The 17,577-nt window shown below is 44.4% G+C and overlaps 1 protein-coding gene across 5 annotated transcripts in view; it reads left to right on the top strand.

Moving 5' to 3' along the window:
* Positions 1–17,577, top strand: part of KDM2B (lysine demethylase 2B) — a 101,396-nt gene that overhangs the window by 46,071 nt on the left and 37,748 nt on the right. For all 5 annotated transcript variants that reach the window (XM_084297016.1, XM_084297014.1, XM_084297015.1 and 2 more), the window contains 2 exons: positions 2,880–3,006; positions 11,050–11,504. In XM_084297016.1, the coding sequence (XP_084153142.1) occupies positions 2,880–3,006; positions 11,050–11,504 (582 nt within the window). The remainder of the gene's footprint in view (positions 1–2,879; positions 3,007–11,049; positions 11,505–17,577) is intronic.

Below are 17,577 nucleotides of genomic sequence, written 5' to 3'. Positions count from 1 at the left end.
GTAAGGTGGTCACTCACAGATGACGGTGTTTGCTACTGATGTGGTTTTTTGGAACTTTGGATAATATCTAAAGTGGATAGGTGGATTATTTTGTAAATAATCGAATGTTGTTTTTCAAGATTCTGATTAGAGTGATTAAACACAAGTAGAGTTTGTACTTGTAACAAAATCTTAATGGGTATTGTGGAAGAGAAATGATTTCGCAGGGAAACTTTGTGCCTTACTTCCTACAACATTTTTTTTTGTTTTGTTTTTGGAGGGAGGTACAGGTCTCTAAAAGTATTTCACTTTGAAATAGATCATACTCCAGAGAGGATTTTTCTCACTGTACAGGAATAATTTTAAAAAATTATACTGTGGATTGTAAATTATTAATCATAGAAGTTAGAGCTGGAAATGCTGGTTAGATGTAGTCTATTTCCCTGCTGGTAGGGGGTTTAGTCCTCTGGCAGAGTCCGTATCAGGTAAGACACTTTTAAATGATCACCTAACTTCCCCCCAAATAAGAGTTCATTTGACCGTGACTGTACAATGGAAAAATTACGGACTTGTATGTAACACAGCTCACACCCATCAATTAAGAAACGTTCAAGGCTATCGTAAATAATGTTCCCTGTGCTTCTTCGTAAGGCAAATTTTAAAAGATTTTAAAGCTCCGTTAGACTTTCTCTAATGGCAAAGGCCACGGCAGATCTCTGCACAGTACCTCGTGTTGGATGTGGTAGCTCTTAGTTCAGAAGGCTTGCAAAGGCAGAGCCTTCCCAGGCAAACAGTGAATTACAGAGGCATGGAGGGATTTGCTGTGGGTTGGAACATTGATAGTGAGGCAATTAGGAACTCAAATTGAATATTAAAGATTGATATACATAATGGGAGCACTGCATGCATTACTGCCTTGTCTTTCACATTGAATTAACATTGGTAACAACTAAATTTGGTGAAGCTCAGAATCTGTCAACAAATGTTGAGCAATGATGTCTTTAATATTCCCAGGCATGTGGCTGAAAACCTTTTGAAGGCAAGGCTGAGGGGTGGAAGGCGGCTTCCTGTTTGTAAGTCAATTCTTTGCAAATTTTGTTTCCTGCAGTGCTCTCTTGGAAAAATTTGAGTTCCTTTATTAGCATATATTTTAGCATGGCTAATTTCCCCTGTGTTCCGTAATAGTGATACGTGACTCGAGCTCTTCTTTATGACAAATAACTAAACCAAAGGAAAGAAATTCTCCACTGCAAAAAGGCCCTGGGGTTAAATGTTCTCACATTTAGGGGGATTCTGGTTGGTTGGTTGGTTATTTTTTCCATTTTTTTTTCTTTGGTGTCTGTTCTTTATAACAAACATCAGGGAAACATATGAAAAGTTGCAGCATTGCTGGATGCATGACCCATCGCACCACACAGTTCAGATTTGCCAGCTCCACTTGTGGAGGATTTAAGAAATCTTAACTTCGGGGAATTGCCATGGAATATCAAAGTCCTACATTGTGATACATTTAGTGGGATGACACAGTGTGTTCTCCCTTAATTACATGTTGTTTCACTGCTGAAAGTGCCTGTGCTCCCTGTGGGAGCAGAGGCAGGTTCTTTGCCCATGTTGGGGACAGTTTTTGAGCCTTCTTGTAAGTCTTTGGCGTGGCCAAGTGGATGCTGGTGTCACCAGACAGATGTGCAGACTGGGCCTGCTCTGCAGAGCCGGATCTGAGTTTCCAGGTGTTGCAGTAGTGGGTCTCTTTAGACCTCACAGCTTTTTGGGTGATGTGTGGTGGGTTTTTGTTTTCAATCAGTTAAGATAATGGTCCTTCTAGTCCAGCTTTTCATTAAACGTGGGTGGACACCTCTTAGCTAGGGGAGCAGTTAAAATCCATAAAATGCCTTAAAGCGATTCTTAAACACCAGCGCAATGCATGCATGCAAACCTGCAAAATGCAATTTCTGTGTCACCAAGAGAAAAAGAAGCGTACAGAGCAAGTACAAGTGCAGGCAAGATGCATGGCATCTGTTTCTAACAAATCACAACCAATATTTCTATGTTCTTGCATTTGGGGACCTTCCTAGGTTGTTCCTTGGTACAGTGACCTCCCATGGATAGAAAACTATTGGGAAAGACGAGGAAACCCACTTCGTTTTCTTCTGAATCTGAAATGATCTCACAAATACATAACATTACAGGTTAAGATTTTTGTGTACAAACAGGTCTGAGATGAAAGAAAAAATGCACAGCTTGACAGTCTTTTGTCAAAATCCCGCTTTCAGTTTTGTTTGTAGCAAAAGTTAGCTCCCTACCAAAATGCGAGGTGTAAACCACAAAAGGGATTTTTGCTTTTAATGTGTATACTAATCATCAAGAATTTGTGTTTGTTCATTTGTTTAATCAAATTGTTGGGAAGGTGGTAATTGGAAAAAGGTGTATTTCCTGCTTGAGTCATTTTAGGTAGTGCTGCCATTTTGATTTAAAAAAAATGATGATAATATAATCATGTGCTAGTGCTTTGGAAATGAAATAAACCACTTCTGTTTTAACTTGGATTTTAGTGACTAACATCTGTATGTGACCACCCTATGTTTATACAGAAGGTAAAGAATGCCGTGGGGGCCATCCATCAGTTTCATGATTTCACAAGAACACAAACCCTTTCCTCTCCCGCCACCCCAAGAGGATACAAATTAGTGAACCAAGAAATGATGCTATCATGGCAGGCAGGCAGGCGGCCTCCTCGCTTTGTATGCTGAAGGCATCCGTCTCACGCGGCTCCCCCCGCCCTCCCCTCCCCCTGCTGCATACTGTGTGTGCTCGTGCTAACACGATGAGAATGATGGCTGGCCCTTGTGCTGCAAACTTCTCCTCCCTTCCCCGTGGACTGACGGTCTCAACCTTGCTTTCAGGTGCACGCCAAATTCCGTTATCCTTTCTACTATGAAATGTGCTGGTATGTTCTGGAGAGATACGTGTCCTGTGTGACCCAGCGCTGCCACCTCAGCAAAGAGTACCAGAGAGAATCAATGTTAATTGGTGAGTGAGCCTGGTGTTAATTGGTGAGTGAGCCCGGTGTTAATTGGTGAGCGAGTCCTCCGAGCGCGTGTTCAGAACCGATGCTAGCACCTTAGGCTTTGGTTGCTTTGGTTTCTGCAGAGATTTTAAATTGCATTGGAGAATTGTGGAAATTCTGGTGAACTGTTTCTTTATTTTGAGGTGGGGAGGTTTTGGCTCTGAAGCATTTTCATGAAGTACCAACTTACTTTGAATGATATTTATTGAGCATTCCTTAGCAAGTGGATCCTAGAAAAAACAATTTTTGGATGCATCTCTTTCTTGGTTTCAGTACTGTTTGTGTTAAGGTGATGTGCCAAACAGTTGAGGATTTACTGCTGTGTTTGGCACAGTACCTTAGTAGCCAGAAATGTGTGCGTTGCAAATGTGCTCTGGTAGGATGGATATTTAGTCCTTTTATAGCGTGTCTCCTCCACAGAACGCTCCACAGTCACTATACCTGGCTTCTTTCTCTTCTCCTTTTTTTAATCTTGACTTCAATTCTGTCTGTTTGGTGACTGACTTCTGCTTCAAGAGAATACCAAAACCAAGAAAACACCTACACAAACCTACATGATCTATAACCTCAGTGCAGGGAGGTCAAGAAACCTTTAAAACAGCTGAAAATGGACCAGAGCAGAGATGGATGGACGTGCCTGCAGCGGGAAGGCATTGCTTGGCGCTGCTGTGAGCTTTACATCAGTGTGTTGCAATTCCAGTTGCTGCCTTTCTGAACTGCCCTTTTTTCCTTCCCTGGGTTGGAACAAGGCAGCAGGCCACGTTACCTCCCTGCTTTTAAGCACAGAATGGCTGAAAGGAACACGAGCACCAGCTAAATCTTCACTGATACGTATTAAGTCTGGAGGAGAACTAAAGTATTTCTGTGCTTCCCACCCCAAGATGCCAGTTGGAGTGAACTTGGACTGTGTGGAACTGCTCTGGACAGGAGGGAAATGATTGCTGTAGCATAATCTTCAGTAGAAGGGGTTGAAGAAGGTATAAGCCCATAAGCCCCACTCTAGACATATTTTCTGTCCAAGACTGACTTGAGGGACCTAAAAGGCCATGTAGATCAGCCAGAGAATTTTTTGGGGTCCCTGGGAACTTGAGTAGTACACATTTTGTGTCTTTGCTCCATGACACCCTGATCAGAAGAGATTAGTAAAGCAGGAATTCCACGTGGAAGAAGTGTGATGTAGGGTCATCCTAGAGCAAAGGACAAATTAGCCCTTCAGATCTGCTCTTCAAAAAAGCAGCAACAAAGCTGGTAACTGTGTGCCTTGGAAAATGCAGAACCAACCTCCCGTAGTGAAAACCAGTGGCATGAGAAGAGGCTCTTCCTGGTGGCAGGGTGAGGGTGCCAGATCACTGAGGTGTAATTGCAGAGCAAATTAGATGTGGGGAGTGGATGGTTCAGGATATTGAGACGGGACCTTTTCCAGCTAAATGACCAGTGTGAATTGAAGCCCAGCTCAGTAATTATTGATAATGGGTTGGTGATCCCCATGAAGTGTGTCTCAGTCCGGTTACTAGCTGAGAGAGGCTGAAATCATACAAAAGCTCACTGGGAACTGCAGTTGTCCAGCATCTAGAGGGAAAAAGATTGTTCTGCATGACTAAAGAGTGTCAACCGCAAAGGCATCAGCAAAAGCAACATTGGCAGCAGTTTCTGGGTCTTCTTGCCTCTTTGTGGTGGCTTTGGTTGTTGGCCTGCTGGAAGGTGAATATTAAACTGTTTACATGTTGATTCAGCGTGGTTTTATGGTCATTCCAAGCTAATACAAGAAACATGCTGCTCTCATAAGATGAATCTCTTCTGTGAACCCTCGAGGTCGTGTGGCTGCCCCGTGAGCTGAATCAGCTCAGTGACCCGACTGAAATGAATCCTCCCCAAAAAGGAACACATTTGTTATCGGTAGGACCAATGAGCTGATCTCACCTGCAGCCCTGCTGCAAGGCTGCTAGTGCCAGCTCGGTGCTGGAGTGCCTACCTGGGCAGACCTTGGGCTGTTGGTGCTGTCTTGAATGAACTGGTTCCTGCAGTGTGCTCAAGTGGTATCTGCTGACAGCGTGTGGCTCATCCACCTGCCGGCTGTCTCTTGACTTCAGGGTATTAGCATGCTGATAAAATCTCTGACATTGACATCCAGGGCCTTTCTCTCCAGGAGTGACAGATTCCTACTTTGTCAGGCACTCGCTTTTTATTTCTTAGCAAAATCTTAACCTTAAAATAATTATTTAGCTGGAGATTGCAGTTCAACAGCCCAGATCTCCTGCTGGATCTTTCACTACGGCATTTATCAAATTCTCTGCAGGAGTAAAGGGACATCATTTACCTTGACAAAGCTGTGATGTTTTGTTTTGCTTGAGTAATACTGTTTCATAGACTTGCTTGTCTTTCTTCTACCTGGTCTCAGTGTCCAGCCTCTTGACTCAAATAAATCTCCGTGAACTTCAGTCCTTGAATTACACTCGTTTGTCCTGCGGGGTCTGTATCTTGCTATCATTCACCTGCTATGGGATGGGAGATCTAAATGAAGTCGCTACTCCAAAACCCCACTGCTTTAGTTTTGAAGTTTTTCTTCAGAACTGTTAAGGTCCTTAAATTGTTAAATGCTCTTCTCTTCCTTAGAGACTTTCCTATCTGCAAGCAATGCCTTGATTTCCCATGAGAGAGTATCCCCTGACGAAGAATTTCCCGTCGTTCTCCTTAAAGAGTAATGAAACAAAGTACTTAACTTCCCTGCAGGCCCCTCAATAGATTTAATTGTCTTCTGTCCTCCTTGGTTTCAGAGAAAAAAAATCTTCATGTCCTTGCGTTGATTTTCGGAAACTTCTCTTGAAGAATGAGTGTTTCCACTGCTTATTTTCCTTTTTCTTTTTTCTTTTTTAATTTTCTTGACGTACTTTGTTATGAACGTCTTACTTAATAACTTTTCTTTTGGGTTCCAGAACTTGTTTTTTTCCCCACCCCTAAGCTGGGCTGCTCTCTTTCCTTACAAACCATTCAATATAGTGGGCCCACTGGGTCTCAGAAGCCGCAGAGATGACCACAAGTTGATGAGGACACATCCTCCAGAGAGAGAGCAGCATGCTGCCTGTGATCTCTGGGATTCACAGGGTGGTGACTTTCATAGAGTCAATAGAAATCCAGTTCTCCTCTTTGGGAAAAAAACAGGCACTACTGTGGTGATAGAGAACATCTTGGGAGAATACAGAACTGAGTTCATAATGATTTGTGCTTTAAGGATATCTTTAGACCCCTCACATTATGTTTTCATTGCATAGTATTTATTTACCCCGGCACGAAGGCTGCCAAATTCAGAGTGACTCTTTCAAGATAAGGCCTACTCAGGAAAATGTATTCCTGTGATACCTCTGCCAATGCGGTTATATGCTAATATAGCAATTTTTACTGTTCTTTGTATTTCTGTTTCCTAAATGTCTGGACTCACAGAACTTCAGAAAACAAACCAGCCTCAGCATAGGTGAGGCTGAAACCTTGGAGTGTTCCACTCCTGAAATGAAAATGCCAGCACTTCTAAAGCAGTTGGAGGAAGGCTCTGTGGCTTCTTTTCCCATTCTTCAGGCCCGGGACGAGATTTCAGGCAGTTGCCTCCTAGGTAGTGAGTGTTCTTTGTCTGATCTCTTCCACAGAAGGGCAAACACTCAGGGGAATGACGGCACGACAGAAATCACAGGCTGCTGTAAAAGCACACAATCTCTTTCTCCCCCTTTTTCTTTTCCTTGTCCCCCTCAGCTGTGACATTTGTCCTGCCAGCTGAAATCAGAAGGGGATCCTATTTGGGTTTCCACTTAGATTTGAACACGCGCTGCTTCAGGAGGGATGTGTCTTCATTATTTTTACTCTTATCATGAATGAGTCTGTACTGGATGTTTTCAGCCACAATTGACCTTCAGCGAGATACGGATCTGGAGAGTGAGCTGACAAAGAGTAATTGGGAGAAAATACTGGGCTATCAGAAATCCACTTTCTCTGTAGCCTGCAGCTTTTAAGATTCCCATTGCTAAAATTTTAATGGGATGGCTCTAACTGTATATTAAGCCTGATGGATGAAGAAAATGTGCCCTATGGCATGGCGAAGGAGCCATGTCGTCTTTTTTTTCCCTCTCCTTCTTCTCAGAGGATGGAATGGGTTTGCTTATTGGTAGGCAGGTACTGGACTACATTGAGTGGTATCTGTATGAGGTGTTCCACGCAGCAACACATTTCCAGTATGCACAGTTTTGTTTTTTCCTTTTTTTTTTCTGCTAATGAAAATGTAATTTCTGTCTTTAGCAGGCCAATAGGAACCACTACTCCCAAACCACAGTGCCAAGGTTTGAAACTGGGAATGGCAAGGTAGATAATGGACACTGGACTATTGTAAAGAGTTCAGAAAGATTTTGCACTCGTACCTCACCCTGTCTTTTAAGTTCTGTAATACAAGTCACTTTTCAGCAATGAAAGAAACTGTGTGTAATTATCTTTCTTATACAAGTGGGTGACTGTGGGGAAAGTTAAGTGATTTGCCCAGAACCACAGGGAAGTGAATTGCTGTAGGGAAAAAAACAAAACAGTTTTTTCTAGCTTTCTGTCCTGTGGTCAAGCCTGTGCTGCTGCTTCTCCTCACTGAGTTCTGTCATTGATTGGTTGTGCAATGTGGTTTTATTCCCTCAAAATGGGGAGTGTTGAAGGTCTTTTAGGGCTATCTCAACTGGGTGGGAGCTTGGACTGGCCAACCACTCCGAAAGTGGAGTCCCGAGCAGGTATTGGTTGGGGCAGTGGCTCAGGAGGAGAAACCACAGTTGTGCTTAGCAGGGGCTCCTTTCCATGGAGACGCTTCATAAACTAAAATACTACAAGTCAGCGGAGCCCTGGCGATATAGTGCTTAAAATGCCCTTCTTGACAAAGTAAATGCAGATTTCATTTATGTAGGACATAAGTGTACAGCATCGTAATTCTGAGTCAGATACTGTTTTCATTACAACGAATAAATAAAACTCATGGCATGTTGCATTATACCAAAACACTTGGAAACACAAACTGAAACTTCCTCACTTTGAAGTTACCCATCCATTATTGATTCCCTTGGAATTTTTTAATTGTTTTTAAATTAGCAACAGTAGCAGACAGTTGCTGCCCTTTGAAAGCAGTCCACTCTCGCTCCCGATGGTGTAACAGGGCTGTAATCCCCTGGTGCTCCAGCATGGGCCGATGCACTTCGGGTTATGAGCAAGCCCCATCCCCACGGGTAAAGTTAGGGCCAGTCATCGTGTAACTGTCAGGCTGGCAAAGAACTGGCACTTGTTTGGTGATGTTCATTCATCCTCAGGTCAGATTGGGATTATTTTTTGCATGTGATTATGCTTGCTGATTATCCGTACCCAGGTGTAGCTGGGCCAGCAGTGCCTGGTTTGTGCAGGCAGCAGCAGCTGGCAGAGCTGAATTGCTGAGCCCCACGTGTGCCTGCTTCCCGTGGGAATAGCCCCCAGGATGCTGCGATGCTCCTCTCCTCTCCTCTTTTGCCTTTTGCTTCATTAGATTAGAGCAAGAGACAAAAAGTGGAGCGCTGTCTCAAAGGCTGTTTTCTCTTAGCACCCGAGAATTCCTTGCAGTAAATTATTTACACCTCCATAACGTGATCTCCTTCTCTTTCCTTAAGCTTTGGCTACGCTTGCGATTTGCCCCACTTACAGCCAGCAGTTCGTGTTCAGCAGAGCCACAGCATAGGAAGAGAAAAGCACGGTTTTCTTTGTAGAGTTTTACCCCAATTTCAGTCAGTGGCACTGCACTAGTACCACTAGTACAGTGGTACCCGCTTTCACCTGCTTCTCTTTCATTGCTGGCTTCTTCTCCCATCTAGCCTAGGCTTCTGTGCTTCAGGCAATTAATTGTTAAATGCTTCACCAAGGCAGTGTGGCCTAGAGAATGGGCTCCAGCCCTGAATCCAGCAGTCTGTGCTCTGATTCCCAGTTTTGCCCTAGATTTGGTGTGTGACAATGAGCAACTCGTTCTCCCAAGCATCTGTTTCCTCAGCTGTAAAATGGGAAAATGACATAAGCTGATTACATAGCCCTTTGAGGTGGGTGAGCGTGCTAGCTACTGTGCACAAAGGAGAAAGCAGTGTCAAAGAAGTTGGATAACCTCATGTTTTTAAAACGTCCTGGTTAAGGTGTTTTCTAATCCTGTTTATTTTTCTAAGAGCAGCTTGGTGGGGGCGTGTGAGCACAGACCAGAGGGGAGGAGCTGCTTTGGGGAGCTGCATGCCCCCACCTCAGCACGCAAAGCAAACTGCTCTGCTGTGCACGGAGCTGGATTTGGCTGAGAGCAGCCTTGCTGGTTGCTGGTGTTTTTTATGAGTGCTGTATTTTCACAGGCATTTCAGCTTAAATATGTTTTTCAGGAATGATTTTATGGCCATTCTGGTTCTGAGGAAAAATTCAGATGTGCCTGAAGGAGCAGTCTGGACAGAAGTCCTTGAGTTTTGTGCACGCTGTGCCATTGGCATGCTTGCCCTGAGGGATAAAGTGGCCAACTCCTTTCTCAGGCCCTAATGCCCAGAGGTGCATCTGGCCCTACAGAGCTTTTCTGTGAAATTGCAAAGCTAAGCAGGGAGGGTAGCTGCCCTAGGACAGGTACTCTACCACTGCCTGTTACATCTTTGTTACCTAGCTGACAAGCAACACGTGTTTTGTGAGAAGATGCAAGAGGCAAGGAGTTGCTCTGTGACAAGAATCAATTTGCCAGTTTGGAACTGGGCTTTGGCATTTGTTTTGAGCCTCGCTGTTAAACAACCGGATGCTGAGCTTTCTTTAATGTTCATTTAATCCTTCCTTACGCATGAGTCACCTAGTCCTGATCCAAAACTACTGCACAGCAAAGCATGAAAGTACTCAGGGTTTTGGCTTGCTGAAAAAAAAAATAAAATAAATGAAAGAAACTTTTAATTAATGTTAACTCATTTTTCTGTACGACTTCCATTTCCCTTGCAGAGTGTTTTTGTCTACAGCTTCATCTCCTACCCATTTCAGTCAATGTTGAAATCCACATTGACTTAACTGGGTGGTGCTGGTGGTAACTGTATTTTCCACACAAGTTCTTGCTGTTGCTAGCCTGCATTCAGTGGTGTTCACTTAATAAGGGAAATTGTGTCTAATAAACAAGGGAAGAGCAGTGCTTTAGAGAGTCCTGGCTACCAGTTTCCTACGTTGCTTTTACTGCTTGACTTCATGCAGTTGGGCAACAGTGGGGATTTTTAGGGGAAACCTAGTATAAAGCTAAGATTAATAGTTCTTTGGACTTGGAAACTTGTATTTAAATTTTCCTAAAAAGTACCTAGAACGTATGAGGGACTGCCTTAATTAAAGCGATATCATGTGAGTGTCAGTCCTTGCATTTCCCGGTGTGTTTAGGCTTCTTGTATATGAAATAAGCAGAACTGTAATCCTCTGCCTCAGAAGAGCACTGGGTATGCGTGCAGTAACAAGTGGTTGTCCTTGTTTTACTAATTGGTGCTTGCAAAGAGAGAGTATTGGGAAGTTGATTTTTTGCTGTGCAGAGCTCGCGTAAAAGTGATGATGTGCTTCATTTTAACACGCTTTTTTTTCCCCCCATAATTTTCCCTCCTTTCTTTGCTAACTTTCATCTTAAAGCTGTAAGATTACTGAATCCGGTCTTTTGGGTTTGTGGGAAAACTGATTGTATGTGACTTAAGAGCTCGGCGTACTCTTAGTTGAAGGCACAGAAGGTTGAAGTTTTGAAGAAAGCATAATTTTTCCCTTAATTTTTCCCAGTCATTTGAACTGAGCAGATGTTAACAAAAACCAAAACCAGCATTAAAAACAACAAGAACAACAAAATTGGCTGAATGCAGCTCATTCCTTTTGCATGCTTATCAAGTAATGTCAAAGGGCATTATCCAGTCCACTTCTAAATAGGCAGCTCCTGGCCCCAGTCATACAAGTGTTTAAGTTCTAAACTATATTGGGTAAAGCTTCAGCATTCTTTTTCTACCTTTCAGATGCAAGAAGAAAACACAGCCTAGATAGCTACTCATCAGATTCGTGGTTAGACATGGATGAAGAATCTTGTGATGCCCATATCCAAGAGGAAAAGGATGACAGCTTGGATAAGAACTCCAAATCCCTGATGGATGGCTCCTCCTCGCCCAACAGCACGCACTCAGAGGACAAGGAGGGTGCAGGGAGGAAACAGAAAGCCACAGTAATGAGGTACCTAAAAAGAACTTTGTCTAATGAATCAGACGACAGCGTAAAATCCACGACCCCCACGGATTATCCCAAAACGCCAACGGGGTCTCCAGCTACAGAAGTTTCAACCAAATGGACTCACCTCACAGAATTTGAACTGAAGGGTTTAAAAGCCCTGGTGGAAAAGCTTGAATCTCTCCCAGAGAACAAGAAGTGTGTTCCGGAAGGCATCGAGGATCCGCAGGCTCTCCTGGAGGACATGAAGGTGGGTGTGATCTCTCGCTGATCCACACAAACTGTACGCTGTGGGCAGGGCACAGGAGAGAGACAGCAGGAGGTCAGAAGGCAAAGTGCTGCAGTGTAGGGGTGGCAGCTTGTGTGGAGCGACCCCCTCGTGTCAGCCTGCTGTGCCGTGCTGAGGGAAATTATGCCTCTGACAAAAGCCATCTTTGCACTGGGGAGGCAGCTGTTCGCAGCCTGATTTAATTGATGCGCTCCTTTCTGACTGTCGCAGCTGTGCTCAGGGGCCAAAAGTTTACATCCTTTCAAGGCTTAGCGCTTGTTATGGCCCGTGTGTAAATATTATACCTCAAGAAGTCTGTTTATATTTATGGTCTTAATCTGCCCCTTTTGCTCTAGTTTCTTCTCTGGAGTGTATCTGACTGACACGTACAAAATACGCGATTTTAATGCAGAAGATTATCTAATGTTTGCTGTTGCGTTTTCTTTTCTTTTTTTCCCCCCCCCCCCCCACCTATTTCATTTTCTTTTCCTCCATTGCCCTCTATAGGTTGGTAATTATTCTCCGCTGGTACAATTCGGAGGCGGTGTGAGCAGTGCATGCCCAGTAGTGACACAACTTCTGCTCAGATCTGTAGTGTACTGGAAGTGGTACTCGTAGGAGGAATCTGTCCCTGTGTCCATAAGACCAGCACAGCCTTGCTGCTTCCTTATCCGCAGCATCCCTCTGAACTACTTGGTTAGCTTTTCTGCATCTTGTTTTCACGTTGTATAAAATAGGCATATTAATGCGTTTTTAAATAAAGCTGAGACCAGCATACTCCTCATTTTGCTTGTACTTGTTAAATAAGGCTAAAATTGTCCTCTAGTACTGGATAGATTTGATACCACGGAAACTTGGCCTGATTTGAAACTATTGGTATTAATTCATGATCTTGTGTTTGGACTGCTAGTTTCGTGCTGCTGATGCATCGGGTGTGATTCTTCAGCTGTGCGGGTTCTGTGCATGAGCTGTGTGAGGCAAAGTCTGAGGGAAAAATGTGTTTATACGGTAAAAGGGGGAGCCTGTATTTTTTTAGTGCTGGTGCAACAGCTGCGTAGAAAAGGCTTCAAAGCCAGCTGAAGAAGGCTGGGCGTACGCAACGTGCAGTGGAAGCTTATTCCGCAATCTTGGAGCCTGGAAGTGTGATACGCGGCACTCGGTTTGGTAAACCACAAGAGCTCAGAAAGTCTCTTCTTGCAAAATCAGCTGCTTTGTGTATGAAAGTGGTGTGCGTGCCCACGGTCGTGGCAGTAAGATTCACAGGCTTGCTTTGTGATCAGTCACGTTCTAATCAGAAATCAAAATGAAATTTCACAACCAGGGGTTGAGCTTGGGGTGAAGGAGGAAGAACGGCAGCATTACTTTTCTGAGCTTCAAGCACAGACCAAGTTCCACCTAAAAATAAACGGCCCTTTCTTGAAATCCCAGGAAGGGGTACAACATGATAGATGGTACAGATGTTCGGAGTGTGATCGTGCATGCTCTTTTGGTGACGTACCCCGTACGCTGTGACACATCCCACTAGAACCCGGCAAGATGCCATATGGGAGTCTGCTTTCAAGCACTGCCTAGGAGCAGGGCTGCTTTAGTCCTCTCCAGAGCAGTGGCTTCACAAGCTAGAGGTGGAGAACTTTGAGTGGACATGTAAGAAAGAGGTCCAAGTCATGCACTTTCAGTGATACCGTGCTTTAGCCAGTATTAAGTGGGTATTTGCCAGTTTATTTTGTTCATCTTGGCAGAGTTGTGATCTTGATGTTCCATCTCCTTTCACAATTGCTCAGAAAATTGCCTGCATCTCAGCTTCCCTCCCCGTGCCAGCACACACTGTAACCATCAGGATGTAGCCCAACATCTGGATCTTGATGGTTCCCTGCTGGTTCAAGAGCCCATGACCACATCTAAACATCATCCATGCTGCAGAATTGTTTTCTCTGGAGTCACCTCTGTGTGTTTGGCGAGCCTGGGACTGATTAGTCAGGGCAAGGCTCTCAAAAGGACATTGACTGACAAACATTTGCTTTAATGGCGTTGAAAGCACTGTTAAAGAACTTTCTTTTCTTACCCATCTTCATACAGAGTGGGCCCACATACATGTATATGGCAGCCCTTAATTTTCAGAGAATGAGAGTGAGTACAGCTCAGTAAATAACGAACCCTGCCCCAGCCTGCTTCCTCCACAACTCCCCCTGCAGTTCCGTTGTCTTCTTGCCAGGTGCTCTGAAGGATTTGGGGCAGTTTTGGGTGAATTGTGCTCAGACCAGTGGTTGCCTGAGTTATGCTGCTTCTCACGTCGGGATTGGAGTTCCCCACGCGGCCCTGCCCGTTGCTTGCCAGCAGGGTGTCTGAGAAAGCTGCCGACAAGGTGCATCTCGTTGCCATCTCGTGCAGGGACCCTGCGGGGACGGCTCTCTGTCACCGTGTCAGTCGTGCCAGAAGATAAATGGTGGAGCCAGAGCATCCTATCTCCTTGTAATCCCTGCGATACCGAAGCATGAAGTTTGTTTTAGTAGGTTCGTTGGCTTTAATAAACAAAAACAAGCACATCGGTGCGTGTTTGGGGCTTCCACCTTCAAGGGACAGAGCTTGCTGATGGAGAAGGTGCCGAGTGACTGATTTCAGCCCCTTGAGTTCCTCTCACATAACGATCCTTGCAGGGTTACTGTGCTGCTCGGCGTTTCGTTCTGTCCTTGCTGTGCAGGGTGTGCTCGGACCCGCGGCTGAACACCGTGCTATGAATGTTCCCCGGGGTTCTCAGAGGTGCTCAGCCCTGCAGTACTCGTGTGTGCTTCACGAGTGCTAATTGCTGAGCTGTTGTTATCTCTGGTTCACAGGTGGGGAGCTAATGTGTGAAGAGATTCAGATAGAAGTGACCATAATTTCGGGTGCTGTTTTTCCACACCTCTGATGTGACTTTCGGAGCAGTTATTTAAGCGTTATTTAAGAATGATATTTGCGAAAGATGATTTTAATGGGATTGAAACTGCAATTGCTTAACGTTTCTGCAGCACGGAAGTTCTGAGCTGTAGCATCCAGTTCCCAAACCAGGCGTGAGAAGAGAAGGTGCACATAATTCTTGACTGCCTGCGGAAACTTGATTTGAAAGGTTTGCTGTGTGTCACATAGAGACATAATGGCAGAGGAAGAAATAGAGTCCATTTTTCCAGAACGGTGTTTATCTCCTTGACCACCAAATCATATTTCCTCTTACTTTGCTACCAGTTTTCCAACCTGAACAGCAAATAACGTGGGGATTTTGCTGATAGCAATAGCAGTAGAGTGAGCAGAAGACCGGTACCTCTACCTCAGCTCTGATGAATATCCAGAGCACCCCTCATGTGTGTGATTGAATGGAGGCCGAAATTCTGTAGAAAGAGCTTTGGCTTTGCAGATCCTGTGTGCTGGGACTGTATTCAGCTGTATTCATGAGGCTTGTGTCATGGGCAACCTGAATTTTGTGCACGTGATGTATTAATAATGCAGCCTATAAAAAGCACCCTTTTAGTGCTCCCGCTTGAGAGTTATTTTTAACAAATGTGTAGCAAGAACATGCCCTGACAGAAAGTCCGTAAGTCTGCTTGGAAAGTCTTAAGCAAGTTTCTTTCTGAAGAAAATCAAACCCATGTTTATTGTAGTAGCTTTATTTCTTAATGAAGTATGCTCAGGAACTTTTCTGTATGACGTGCAAGTCTTTGTGCCTCGGTAAGATAATTAACATTTTTGGAAGACAGGACAAGGGTGATTAAACTGGAGAAAGGAAACCATTTTATTCAGTGATGCAAAGTTTTACAGAACAACTCAGGGTAACTTGTAAAGAATTCATGCTTTCCTGTCTGAAGCAAGGATACAGTAAAGGATGGGTGAGTGGATCACTGCTCTTGGTGGTGAATACAACTACAGCTATATGCAGCTGTTTAATGTCAAGTAGGTGAGGCTCTCTGAAGTCAAGTAATTTATTTTCCTTATGGGAAGGGAGAGTGAAAACTAATCTAAGCCTGTGTAAATTCCTTACATGTCATCTAAGCTCCTAACTAACTGTGACTATCTAGTGGGGACCCAGCAATCCAGAAGTGTCCAGCTAATGCCTCTGCAGATTGAGATCCCATTTATCAGCATGATCGATGGAGTGCAGCAAGAAAAGGGAGGCTTATTTGCGGAGCACAGCACAGGCCTCGCTTGAGGAGCAGGTCAGTTCTTCCCTCAGCTCAAACGAGGAATTAAATAATTGCCGGCTGCAGCTCTGCTGTATGGGAATTGTGTCCCATGAGCCTTGTGTTCACCACCAAAGGAGCTTCTCAGAGGCTCCAAGCAGCGATTACTGACAGCAACGTTCTCTCCCTAGCAGATGGCATCTGAACAATCGTCAGAGGAGATGCAGCATTGTCTGTATCCAAATATCTGTGGCTGGGCTCTGTGTGAGCATGTATGTGCAGCACATGTGAGGGGAAATCATTGCCCAGGTAACACGTCCTCTCCCTGAGGTGCTCGGCTGTCCCAAGTGGCAGAGGAACAGCAGGCTCAGCAGTGTAGCTGGTGGCAGGGTGAGCAGCCAGGAGATGCTCCAGCCATTGCTGCCACATCGCTGCTGATGATGTTACCTGTTAGAGGCACACACAGCCTGCAGTTACACCTTGTTTTCCATCCATCTGTGCACCCAACCATGCCTGCTCCCTGTCTTTCAATTAAAAAAAATAAAAATGAAGTAGCAACTGAACAGTTAAAGTACTTACAGTGAACAGATGATGAAGAAAAAAAAAAAAAAGGAATAAATATTCTTAGATGGTGACCCTTGGGACTGGAAGAGTTTCATCGTGCCACTTCTCCATTTCATGTTTAGCTGCCAAATGGTACGGCAGCCTGCTAAAGATGCAGTTGGGGTGGACTTAGGCATGAAGAAGTGAATGGAGAATCAACCATCTTACACCCTGGTGTAGTTTGCGCACCCCACATCAGAAGGCAGGTAAAGCTGAGCAGTCTGCATCCCACATTAAACACTGCCAGTGATAGCTGTCTGCATGCAGGCTCTGATTTCAGCACACGGCGTTTCTGTTGTGTTGCTAGCAGGATGGTAATGCCTTCGCTGCTGTTGGGAAGGAGGATTGTGAGATCTGCCTCCTAATAATGCCACAGACCTTCCCCACTTCAAAGCAAAAATGCTGCTCTGCTTTCGAAGGGACTGTTGAAGTCCATTAGGGCAGAAGAAACTCAGTTTGCAGAGCAGAGTTTGTCAAATATCCGCAACTCCTTGGCAGCAGCAGCAGATTCTTGTGCAAGACAGATGATATCTACTGAAATATGTTCTTACTTTTTCTTGCCAAGAAATCTTACCCCATTCTTATTCTGATGGCAGAAAAACACTCCCTTTACTGAATGCATTTCAGGGGAGTCATTCCTTGCTGTGCTTGTGAAATTCATGGCTAAGCTGGATTCTTACATACTTACTCAGTTTCTTTCCTTCATACCTGCCGTTGTCACCACAGCCTTCAAGTGTAGTGAATCGGGCGGTCTTGTGCTGGATGAGCATCGTGTTGTTTGTCTAACTGAAGCCCCATGGCTTTTCTTTATCTCCTTTTTTGTTTTTCTTTTTTAGCAGGTGAAGTGTGCATCCCCCAGCCCGTTGTGTGCTGACCTTTGGCACCAGTCAGTGCAGCTGTGGCTTGGTTATGGTTCTGCTGCTGAGACATCCGTTGTTTTCAGCTGGCTGATATGATAAACTGACATAGTTTTAAGTTTCTTCTTGGATAATATTTTCACGTGATGCATACGATAAGAAGAAACCCTCGGTACCCTGCCAAGTTCCAGGAATACGCTCTGCTTGCTATTGAACTTGGAGTTTCTGACAATCATGAGTGGAAATGTTAAGGTTTTCCGTCTCGCAAACTTCCAAATTTAAGAGTAACAAAGTAATGAGGGATGAATTTGTCCTTTGTTTATATGGCTCTCAAGCTGCCTTCTCGCTCTGGAGAATTTGGGCTTTGCTATAAAAATACCAAGCCCTCTCCGTTTTTAGGACTGAAAACTGGCTTCCAGAATGTGCTCACAGTTACCACGCTGATTG

Source organism: Netta rufina (assembly GCF_964035555.1).
Source record: "Netta rufina genome assembly, chromosome: 17".
NCBI lineage: Eukaryota > Metazoa > Chordata > Aves > Anseriformes > Anatidae > Netta > Netta rufina.
The sequence above is the reverse complement of the archived record's forward strand: the minus strand, read 5'-3'. Positions and strand labels throughout refer to the sequence as shown.